At 41.7% G+C, this 11668-nt stretch overlaps 1 protein-coding gene across 6 annotated transcripts in view; it reads right to left on the bottom strand.

Moving 5' to 3' along the window:
- Positions 1 to 1469: 1469 nt before the first annotated feature.
- The window catches only part of LOC105929365 (spectrin beta chain, non-erythrocytic 1), a 62582-nt gene continuing 52383 nt past the window's right edge, over positions 1470 to 11668 (bottom strand). For 3 of the 6 annotated variants that reach the window (XM_036143204.1, XM_036143205.1, XM_036143207.1), the window contains 12 exons: positions 11267 to 11641; positions 10934 to 11178; positions 10717 to 10855; positions 10523 to 10607; positions 9697 to 9893; positions 8834 to 8961; positions 8652 to 8727; positions 7492 to 7569; positions 5111 to 5289; positions 3867 to 4040; positions 3721 to 3763; positions 1470 to 3636 (listed from right to left, as the gene is read on the bottom strand). In XM_036143204.1, coding sequence (XP_035999097.1) covers positions 3436 to 3636; positions 3721 to 3763; positions 3867 to 4040; positions 5111 to 5289; positions 7492 to 7569; positions 8652 to 8727; positions 8834 to 8961; positions 9697 to 9893; positions 10523 to 10607; positions 10717 to 10855; positions 10934 to 11178; positions 11267 to 11641 — 1920 coding nt within the window. In that variant the 3' untranslated portion in view covers positions 1470 to 3435. The remainder of the gene's footprint in view (positions 3637 to 3720; positions 3764 to 3866; positions 4041 to 5110; positions 5290 to 7491; positions 7570 to 8651; positions 8728 to 8833; positions 8962 to 9696; positions 9894 to 10522; positions 10608 to 10716; positions 10856 to 10933; positions 11179 to 11266; positions 11642 to 11668) is intronic. The other 3 variants (XM_012867098.3, XM_012867101.3, XM_036143206.1) reach the window with 2 other exon arrangements.

Raw genomic sequence — 11668 nt, 5'->3', positions numbered from 1 at the left:
ACAGACGTTTGTCAAAAGGTACTGAGAAATGAGGGTGAGAGAAAAGGTTTATCAAATGCTGCAAGACAGATCACTGGATGAAAAAAAAAAAATACAAGCTCCCATTGGACAGCAAAATATTCAGCATTCTTCTAAAAGAGGAAGCTCAAACTGTCAGCAGTCTATATTCAACCACCTCTAATACTTAACATGGAAAAGCTGTTTTTCTTCATCGATACCAGCACCCTTAGATCCCAAAAACCTGCTCGACATCAATAATGCATATTCTTTATGTTCTGGTCAACGCTCACCAGTAGCACAGAGTTATTTTTTTTTTTTTTAGAAAGGATGCAATATGCAACATCAAATCACAGCTAGTTAAGGACATTCCCACAAGACTGGAGTACCGAGGTCGTATTACTGTATGTGTGAGAGAGCTTGCGTACAGCGTGTCACGCACGCGTTTTGCTTCGTATGACCAATTTGGCCAAATTCACTTGAGTTCATTCACATTCAAAAAACGAGCCGGTATGAAAATACACTGTGCGACCTCTGAGCTGGAAGTCCGCAGCGTCGATCGAATGCCGCGTTAGATGTCAGGAGGAAGGGTAGAGCAGTAGGAGCTGGTGTAGCCCAGCTTTGTCCAACGAGGAAGGAGGCCTCTGTTCACGTCTGTGCCGACGCCACCGGCTCACGTAATGTATGTTTTGTGGCTTTTTAATTATAAAGCAACTTCAGGCATTATAGAACTGAGACTAGAAGCTCTGTCTAATGCCTAGAACACCAAGTCCTTCAGATAGAAACAGTTGTGTTTGATAAAGGGCGTGGGGGTGACCGACAGCCTCCAGCTGAAGCTTTGAAAAGCTAAAACTTTCCACCATCCCGTTTCCTGCATCCTAACGTTCTTGTAATGAGAGAGAGCTGGAGAGTGAGGAGCTAATTCTCTGGTTGTACTTAATAGAGAGAGAGAAACGCTGTGCTGCCGCCCACTCCTTCATGCTGCTGATAGCTGTGGAGGGGGGAGAACCCCAACACCTTCCTCTAGTTTAAAAAAAAAAAAAGACAAATTTAGATTTTTGGAGCAAAAAAAATAAATCTTAGCTCTGAAAAACACAAAGTCATGATGTGAAAGTTTAACTTCTTTTAAACTACAGCTGGAAACCTATGTGTATGTCTGTTAAGCAGTCCACTGCAGGCCAGCTACAACAGCAGATAGCCAGACTAATTAACTAGCTACTGTCAACTTGGGTTGCTATAAAAACCTGAAAAGTAAAAAAAGTATTATATTCTGCACAGTAAGCACTTGATAACTACTAACAATTACACATTACATGTTTTAAATGTTTGTGGAAATGCTTCGACACCTTGGTGTTTCTAATCAAGGTCTTAAAATGCCGACCCATGCCTCGCTATGACATCCATACAGGCAATTACTTTTACAAGTCATGCCACGCAAATACCAGCTTTGGATGGGTACGTTTACTGTGCAAAAAAAAAAAAAAAAAGCACAAATTGCAGCTAATGTCGGATACAATTTATCACTTGGTTTCAAGTAGCATCAGGTGCGGACAGCTGAGTAAATGGGTTCTAATTTCTACATTCAAAGCATCTTAAAAGGCCCTTTTTTTATAATAATGAACAAGAACAGAATCTAAAGGTAAACTATCATCTACTATTTGTTTATATTAGCTGCTCTAGAGTGAGATTCTACTTTTTTATTTTAACTGCCAATTACATAGAATTAGTTTATGTCCGGTCCTGATTAAGAGGTAATCTGATGTTTCCAGAGTAAATCGACATATAAAAAAAGGTAGTTGACAATGATTAGACGCATACGATTATAGGCCTACATCATCATGCCACATATGTACGAGACAAAAAGCTCCACAGAACTCCCCCACTGCAGGACTGCCGTCCCCTCAGCAACTTGTAAAACACCCGGGCTGCCAGTAAGCAGAGCTTCTCATGGTCACCATTATCGCATCTAGAGTTAATAATCCACTGACATACATTAGGTCATTGCCACAGGGCACATGTTTAACATTCACATCTTTGTACTAAGAAAACCTTAAGACTGTTTTGAATGAAGGGTGTGTTTGTAAAAAAAAAAAAAAAAAGGAGATCAGAATAAATGTAGTGTTCAAGTAAAGGTCAGTCTCATGTCTGATTGGTGGGGAGCGCCTAACTCGCCCTTCCTGTTTCACCTCCGCTCCCCTCGTTTGGAACGAACTATGTCCGCTGTTCTTCAGTCCTGCTCTCATGCCCTGCAGTCTGCTGCCAAAATAAAAAAAAAAATAAAAAAAAATGTGCTTCAGCTTCTCATCTACAAACTGTCCCCAATGCTTTCATACCGGTCGGTAGAAAGGAAGGATTTTAGAGACTGAAAGAAAGAGAAAAAATGCCTTGAGGAATGTTACTGGTAAATGTCTCCTTACTAGTAGTATAAAGCAAAAAGATAAATAACGTTTCAGGAAATTATTCCAGTGATATTTTGTTTGAGTAGGACTTTGGAAAAGCGACATCCATCTGACCGTGTTTGATCAGGAACAAATAAACATGCAAAATCCACAGCACCACAACTCACGCACACGCTCACACTAGAAAACTAATCTTCTCTGCTTTGTGAAGGGGAAAAAAAATAATAATAATAATAATAAAGTTAAAAATCAAGCAGAAAAGATCACTCCAAAAAAAAAAAAAAAATTAAATACAAGCAAAACTGGAGAAAAACCAAATATATATCATTTTCCCAATGGTACCTGTGATCATTGACTGCACACGGCTAAAACTTGAGCTTTATTATTGTTGAAAAACACCTCATAAATGTTCTTTCCTAAAGAGAGAGAAAAAAAAAAAAGACAGGGCAAGACCAACATTCTCCACTAGTTGAACCAAATGTGCTTCTCTCCACAACACAAATCAAGATAATTAGCTAATTAGTTTTCTTTTCAAACCATAAATCGCAAAAAAGATAAATATTAATAATATTAATAATATTGATCAAGTTAATAACATCAATACCAGGAACATAAAAAACAAGCAGATGTTATCTCCCCCTAAAGAGACAGGAGTGGAAAACCATGATCCAGAGTTTTCCTGCGTCGCTGTGAGAAGACTCCCGGGGAGGACGAGCCGCCTCGGTGGTCTAACTTGTTCATTCCAACAGGATTTACCCACTCAGGCTAACGAGCTCGTCTGACGCTAGTTTGGGGGCTAAATGCCAATGGTGGGTATGGATCGAGAGAACATAAAGGAAGCAAGAGATCAAAACAACGAGGGAAAGAAAAAAGAAGAAGAAGTGGAGTCCCAAGTGACAGATCTGTTGGCGATTCCTCGGGGGGGGGGGGGCTGCATTGAGAGCAGTGTGTCTGTGTGACTTGTGTGTACCTTTCCGTCTACCTGCCTCAGTCTGGTGAAATTTTTGCCATTTACGACGTTTCCATTTAAAAAAATGTTCTATTTCTTCTTGCCAAAGAAACTGAATCTCTTCTCGCGATCCTTCTCTTTGCCCTCTTTGTTGCGCATGGTGACGGCTCCTGAGGTGGGGGAGATGGGGGGCATGGTCATGGCACGGCTGAGTCGTGGAGCTCCCGGCGAGTCTCCTGATCCGGTCGGGATGGAGCTGACGATGGACTGAATCCAGGAACTCATTTCCGCCTGAGAAATAAACGCTTCGTTATAATTTATGGTTCATGTCACTGCAGACGGGCCTTAATGAAGATTATAGTCTGCAGATCTCACCTCATCCTTGGCTTGGAACAGATACTCTTTTCCATCTGATAGCCTTTAGACACAGGGAAGAGGAAAAACATAAAATCATTCATTTTGCCTCTTGCACCCATTTGCTGATTAGACTGAATCTTTGCTTTAAATAATTCTATCCTCACCTGAGCTTGAACACATTTTTCCTCTTTTTATACTCGTTGGCTACTTCACAAACAGACCCATCCAGGCTAATTGGCACCTCCCCGTGGTAAGGAATGCCATTGGTAGCACTCTTGCTGTCTTTGTAGAAACCAAGGCTTCCTTTTCTAAGAACACAGTACACGTTTTGCCACGATCTATAGGAGCAAAAAAGAAAAAAATCAAAAAAATTAAAGACATTAGTAGGAACCAGTCTGGACACAAATAGAACAACAATTGTGTAGATTATCTTTTGCATTAAAGCGATATACAACAGGAGTGATTATCAATTGGAAGAACAGGCTTTTGATTATGAGTGTGGAGTCCTGAACAGTGCATCGTTTCATTGATAGCAATGTGCTTTGGTCTGGAATAAATCAGGATGTTTATAACAAGTGAATGAAAAAAGAAGATTGTTGGACTTAGATAAATTATCAATATACATCTTTGTGGCACTAGTGGCCTTCATTTCAAAGTAGACAGACAAGGAATAGGGTTGAGAGAGATGGAAGACCTGTGGCCGGGAGTCGAACCCGGGACAGCCGTACACAAATAGAAATATTATAGAATATGTAGATATTTAAAGAGCATGTGAACATTTTTAGGGGGTTATTGGTCCAAACTGTGCTAAAATCAGTATACAAATTGTATGCGCTTCACGTAAAGAAAGGCAATAACAGTTCTAACTGGGTTAATATATTCATACTAATTTACCAACATTTGTGTTTTAATACTTGATTAACTACTTTAGAATTCGTAGATGATGCTTATGATATTGATGATGACCAGACAGCATGCCAAACTCTGCTAAGATTTAAATCCCTGTGGAAGAAAACGTTCCTGTTAGAATGAATTACTTTGTTAAATGGAAACTTTACATACTGACAATAAGAGAGAAAAAAATCAAAAGTATTTATGCCAGTTTGCTGTCTCTAGGAATGGTTTTTAAAAAAAAGATAACAGATGAAGGGATGGGATTTTTTTTTGTGTTACTGCAAATGACAGAAATACATGAAATGGAGGAAATAAAGTTCATACAGGAACTTAGGAAAGAAAGCGGCGGAGATCAAATAAATGGCAAGATCAGAAATTGAAGTGAGGCTGAGTTAACAAAGAACCATTCGTGTGGTCTTTATTAGGTGAGAGTTAAAGAGGCCTACCCGACTCATTTTAATTATTTCCATGTAACCAAGTCACCACTCGCTTTTTATCCGGAGCAGATTCTCACCTGGTAGCTGCCTTTTTGTTGTGGGACTCCATCTCCTGTTTTCGGCAGAGTATGCCCTCCATGGTTTCTGGCTCGGAGTCGGCGCCGCCTCTGCTCGGTAATGTGGCAGACGGCTCGAGGCGAGAGGACGCCAGGCCGCTGTCTCTGCCTGCTCCATTAACCGATTCAGACTCGGAGCCCTGCGGTTCAAACCAGACGACGGGTGTGAGAAGGTAAGAAATAGAACAACGGCACGAAGGGAGAAGCAATGCAGCCGTTCACAGCCAACCATGAAAAGCCATAATAATGCTTGCTTTGACACGCTGCATGATAAACGGAGATACTAAGCATAACGGGGGTTCACGGAGGTCCTATCATCACACGATACAGACATTACACCAGAGGTTACGTTCCATTAAAACGGAGACAAACTTTACCATCTAGCTATTCACAAAGTATACGACACTGACAGCAGGAACGACAGAAACAGGTAGCAATAAAAAAAAAAAAAAACTCTGGTCAAACCCGAGTAAGTTTAACCAAATGTAAAAATACTAAATAATTCTGCTGTTGCCAATCTTCAAAACTCAAAAAGGAAAAAAATGAGAGATGGGCTAAGAAATCAGCAGGTGACTAGAAACAGGCTGATTTCAGCTTCATCAGGCCTGCCGGTCAGAAAATCAAGAACCCAAACCTTTTTGTTCCTTAAAGGCACCATAATACCAGGTTTACAACACTGAGCACACTGTTGGGTGGTGAAGACTCAAAGGCGATGTTTTAACAGGATGCCAAGAAATGTCTGAGGTTCATTCAGGCTGCGAGGAAGAGAGCCAAACAACAGGAAGGCTGAATGGTTCACAGTGGAGCAGGAGCCTGTAACCGGCGGGTTGCCGGTTCAAACCCTCACTCCAATCGCTCAGCCGTTGAGTCCTTTGGCAAGACAAATCACCCGGTTTGCCAGCTGTCAGTGGTAAAGGAGGCGCTGACACAGTAAATCATGTCGTTTGAAAGAGGACTGACTTTGGGAACGAGTCCTAGCAGACCCTAAAGACTATTTAACACTCGGGCTTCTCAGGAAATGTGTTTGACCAGAGCAGCCAACTGACTGACTGCAGCTCTATAAAAATATTTATAAAAATATCTCCATGTCTGTTGTGTCTACCTGTATGTATGGTTTGTGTGTATCCTGTGTCTGTCTCAAAAGATTTCCCCACAGTAACACGCAGTGACAGTAAAAGGTTCCTGATTGATTGGCAGCTTTGCTTCTGTAGCTCATTATTTTAAGCATATAAATGTGTGAAAGACTAGTTTAAAGCTCATGGGGTCCTCAGGACTTGATGAAGCACTAAACAAGTATACGCCATTTACCATTTTATTTATGTGAGCTCTCAGGGTCTCACTGTAAAGAACATGCTGCGCTTGGAAATGTTAGCAGCCAGTGGGAACTCTCCAAGTCAGGGTAAAGGTCTACTTTCTCTAAAATATGCATATAGAGACTGCTGTTTCAGTAATAAAAAAACACGCTGGCAGTCAAAACAATGCTAAAGCAGGAATTAAATGTCAACCATTTAATCAAGTTGCATTTGTTTGAAAATGATAGTAAAACCCTGTTGTACGGCTCTTACACAGCAGTGTGACGTTGCCTCTTTTCATAATACAAATTATTATCGATTGCTCACAGCAGAATATTTTAATGCGGCTCCAATATCGTCATAGTTTTTAGAAGTAAAATTACAATTGGTTAACAGATATCGCCAGATCGATTAATTAAAAATCAGTGACAAAATTCTTACCTTTTCAACCCAAAAAGAAAAAAAAAAATATATCTATGTTGAACAAACTTTCACCTTGGAGGTTTTTAAGACAACGTTTCTATTAACTGTTTAAATGTCTCTCACAAAATCTGCTGATAATAAGGTCTCCATCAAAAGCAGCCAACCATAACGGTAATGACAGCATTTTTATGTGTCTGTCTTATATTAAACCTATCCACTACTCAAAGCTATAACTCCTATCAGTAACATACAGAAAACATACAGAGACCACCACAAGCCACATGGATAGATGCCACTGAGCAGCTGGAATAATCACCACATGTACTTTGCCCCACATTCACAGCCACTCCTGTCCTGGTCAATACAAGCACATACAGAGCAGCAGCAAACGGAGACACTTTAATCCATTCATGAATGCGCATCATGCTTTTTGTTCAGCAATGGGACTCATTAATGAAGCCGTGTAGTTCATTAATAAATAAAGCAGTGGATGCAGAGAAGCAATGGCTTCTTAAAAGAAGAGCTACTGTTGCTGACCAGGAGCTGAGCACAGGCTGTCAAGAGGGTAGGGTGGGGGGGGGGGGGGGGGGGGGGGGGCTACAAAGCTGACCATGGCTCATTACTCACACGCTCCAGCTGTTTTGGCTTACACACACGTTTAGGCTCTGATTTCTTTCCCGCTGACAAGGGCAGCGATAATGACTGCTGGTAAGAATGCAACGAGAAATTGGTAAAGATTCTGTCATTAACGGACACTTCAATGTCAGTTTAGGGCTTGTGCTCTTTAGTTTAGCAAAGAGACCAACATACCACCGTCAACAGCCCCACGGTTACATTAGAAATAAAAACATACCCAGGTCACACTGTGATTCTCTTTATCTGGCATCAAGTAAAAAAAATGACCAAATTGATTGTTTACATGGGTAACAGTGTATTGTTTCATTCCAGGACCAGTCTCCTCCTCCTTCAGTTTCTTTCAGAAAAAATAAAATGGTTTCTCCAACATTGCACAAATTAACAATACTCAGAAATATAAGGGTTTTTATAGGCGATGTGCTCCAGTAAGGACAAAAGATCAATTCAAGCTCCAATAATTGTTTTAGCTAAGACTACAATGCCTTGCAAATGTTTTTGTATGCTGTGGACTTTTTCGTATTTTGAAACATTACAAACAAAAACCTATGTAACATGTATTTTACTGGGATTTCTTGTGATAGACTGACAAAGAGGTGAGCAATAATGAACCGGTGAATCTTAAAGGTGTGGGAAGCAACTGTTTCACCCCAACTATACTGTAGCTCTGACAGCAAGTAGGGTAAGAAAAACATTGTGATAGCCTGGTACTGCCACTAAAATGTTTCATTGCAGATCAATAACCTAAAGTCCTAATAAAATTAAAGCTTTAAATTATAATATGGGAAAATGTGAATGATTACTTTTACAAGGCACTGTTTCTATGTATTTAATACTTTATGTCCAATCTATGCCATAGGAAGATGAGGCCCTGATTACTGCTGCATGAAAACCAAGAACAAATGATGAGAAACACATTCCATCAGAAGTGATTTTAAATACATTTAAAAAAATAAAATGCAATTATTTTTGACTAGGCTCATTTGACTTCTGCATTTTAAACTATAACTGCATAATGCAAAAAAAAAAACGTCTTTCAATTTCTCAAAGATTGTGCAAAAACTTTTCTTGAAATCCGCTCAATGCATCTGTACAACATGAAATGAGGCCTGACAGCAAGGAAAAAACATGACAAGAAGGAAAACCTGTCTCACCTGAGATGTGTCATTGTCGCTGTGTACTCCGTTTACTGACACGGACTGATTAAGTGTCGTCTGGTCCAGACTTGTTCTGCATTTAAAAAAAGAGATGAATGTTGTGTGAACAGGAAAAAAAAAAAAAAAAAAACAGGTTAGGGGTTTGCTGCCTGATCTTTCAAACGTCCTCCCGTCTTCACCTGGCTGCAGAGTTATGCGGTTGACTCTCTGCCTCAGACGGCGCCACCTCTTCCTCAGGAGGAGCAGAAGGGGGTCGTCGTGCTCTCTCTTCTTCCTCTCGCCTCCTCTGCATCTCGTGCTCCTCAAGCTAAAGAAAAGAGGCATCAACATTTTACTGGCTGTTACAGAGGAGGTTGGTAACATCCTGCATCTCTCACACCATTTCCCAGGGTTACAAAACATTTTTTAATGACAAAACTCCAGAATTTATCAGACTCTGCTTCTCAGCTATTTGTTATTTTAAATTAAAAACATATAAACACTAAAGCTGACCTTGAATTTATGGTAGATAAATCTATAGGGGACAGGCTTTACATAAGGAAACTGGAACAACAGAACCTCAAAAGAAGGAAAGAAAGAAAATACAAGATAGGAAGGGGGGGTGAGAAGAAAAAAGGAAGGAAGGGAGATGCGAAGGTAGGACTTGAAAAGAACGAAGGAATTGAGGAGGAAAGGACCCATGGGAGGAAAGAAGGATGGACACTACGAAAAAAATGAGGTAGGACACTAGACAGGAAAAAAAGAAGGGAAGAAAGGGAGGAGGAGGAAGGTGGCAATAATGTAGCAAAGAAAATAAGGAATGACAAAAGGAAAAAAGAAGGAAGGCGAAAGGAGGGAAAGGAGGTAGGACAAAAGGGACGAACGCAAGGAAGAATGGAAAGGACTCGACATTTAGACAATGCGATATGGAATAACATCAGGAAATACAAATTCTATCCCGTTCTTATTTTTCCATTCCTTTCCAGACCTTAAATAAACCGAATTACACACATTTCCAGAAATTTCCCGACTGAGTTCAGAGCAAAAAAGCCATTTTACTTACTGTAGTGAGTTTCTCGAGCTGCACAAAGCGTTCTTCCCAGGCTGAAGCCAGTTTCTCGAAGGCTTCATGGCGCTTAATCAGGCTCTCAACCTCGTCGACATTTGCGCCCAGCTCCGCCGCTCGCACAAGAGGTTCTTGCCCTGCCAGCCACGACTCTGCCACGTTGGCGTCTCGTCCAAACTGGAGCACCTCCAGCACTGCAGCGAACACAGACAAGCGCAACAGTAAGAAGTGACAATGAATCATGAAATAGGTTAAGAGTAAACAGTATATGTACTTAGAGTTTGCGTCACAAACTTAGATCACAATGAGACCAGCAGCAGGACTGAGATAAAACCCACGTCGCCAACTCATTTAAGTGAGATGGACATTGTGGCGTTGGGAAAATGTCGAAAATTATCAGCAGCTGATTAAGAGAAGGCACCCGCCTTTACTCATCTCATATCAGTGATAGTCAAATGCATGCAAGTACACCTCTTTAGAAAGGCATCCTAAAAACAAACTCACAAATCTAAAATTACACAACAATTTTTCCAATGAATATGACAAAGCACTGTTCTTTTCATCGTTACGCCCTCAAGCCCGGACCTTCCCATGTGCACATCTTATTTGTCTAACCTGTAGCGACACGCTTTTCTGTTGCTACATCACCGTCAGACGATGAAGTCATTACATTGTTATAGGACTATTGATAATAATATGATGTCATGTACGTTATATGCCAACACAAGAACCTTTTGTTTAAGGATAAGACACGTCTATTATTTAATAAAGCACTAGCCTCAATTAGTTTTATGTGGAAATTAAATTAAATTCCTCTGCATACCAATTTGTAGATGGTCCATCTTGTCTTGCCACTCTTTGTTGATCTTATCCCTCTTTTCCTGGAGCTGAGACATTTTCTCCCGGACCTGTAGGTAAGGGGGGGGATTTTGTTAAAAGGGCCCTGAACTACACAACATGTAAACACTGACAGGTTCTTTTGTTCCCTCTCCATTATTTTCTTTTTTAGCAAAGTACCTCGTCTGATGCGTAGTGGTTTTTGTTGATGAGAGCACTTCCCATGTCGGTGCAGGCAGTAAAGCTGTCTGCTCTGGTCTCGATCTCCGACTTGATGTCCTGGTGATTGGCAATGACTAACTCGGCAGACGACACGTCCCTTAAAGCAAACGAGAGAAAGTTGGTATTGCTGCTTACAGGCTCATTCAACACGGTTGTTGAAAAACGCAGCGTTTACCTCGGGCTCTCATGTGCATCGATCTGCACGTGGATCCCGTCCATCCAGAGCATGAGGTCTCGCACCATGTTGAAGAAGCGGAACTTCTCCACCGTGTCCAGCAGGAGGAGCTTGCGGGCCTTGCAGGCCTCCAGCACTCCCTGCCAGGCGATGGTGACGGCCGTTTCGCTCCTCTGGATGTCGTCTGCTTTCTCGCCGGCGTAGGCCTTCTGCAGACGCGCTGCGTCATCCTGCACCTGGTTCACCTTGGAGTCAAAAGAGGAAGGGAAACCTTTTTCGGGTCCTGCTCTGAAGCCGCTCTTTAAAAATCTAGCGTCGGATCTGACAACTCACTTGTCCGCTGAGGGCCTGGATGTCATTTTCAAAAGTGTTGTGCTGTCTGTGGAGATGTTGGACCGTGTTTAAATCACGGCCGAGGTCCGACGGCACCGCTTCCTTCTTCTCCTTAATTCGTCCTAGGACCTCCATAGCATCCTGGTGGAACCTGTGCAGCTCGTAGGACGCCGCTAACATTTGCGTGCGGGTATCGATAAGCTCCAGCAGGTCAGCCCAGGCCTCGTTTAAACCGTCCTTCCATTCTGCCACACTGGCGTTCTCGGGGTGACCGGACTCGATGAGGTCATCTGCCAACGCGTTCACACCGTCGACGCGCTCCTGGCCGATGGTGCTGGTGTCCCGAGCAAACTCACGGAACTTGTCCCTCAGCATCTGTGGGACGATAAAAGTTAGAAAGGC

This window comes from Fundulus heteroclitus, chromosome 11 (assembly GCF_011125445.2).
Source record: "Fundulus heteroclitus isolate FHET01 chromosome 11, MU-UCD_Fhet_4.1, whole genome shotgun sequence".
NCBI classification, from domain to species: domain Eukaryota; kingdom Metazoa; phylum Chordata; class Actinopteri; order Cyprinodontiformes; family Fundulidae; genus Fundulus; species Fundulus heteroclitus.
Note: the sequence above shows the minus strand (reverse complement) of the source record. Positions and strands in the feature narration are given on the sequence as shown.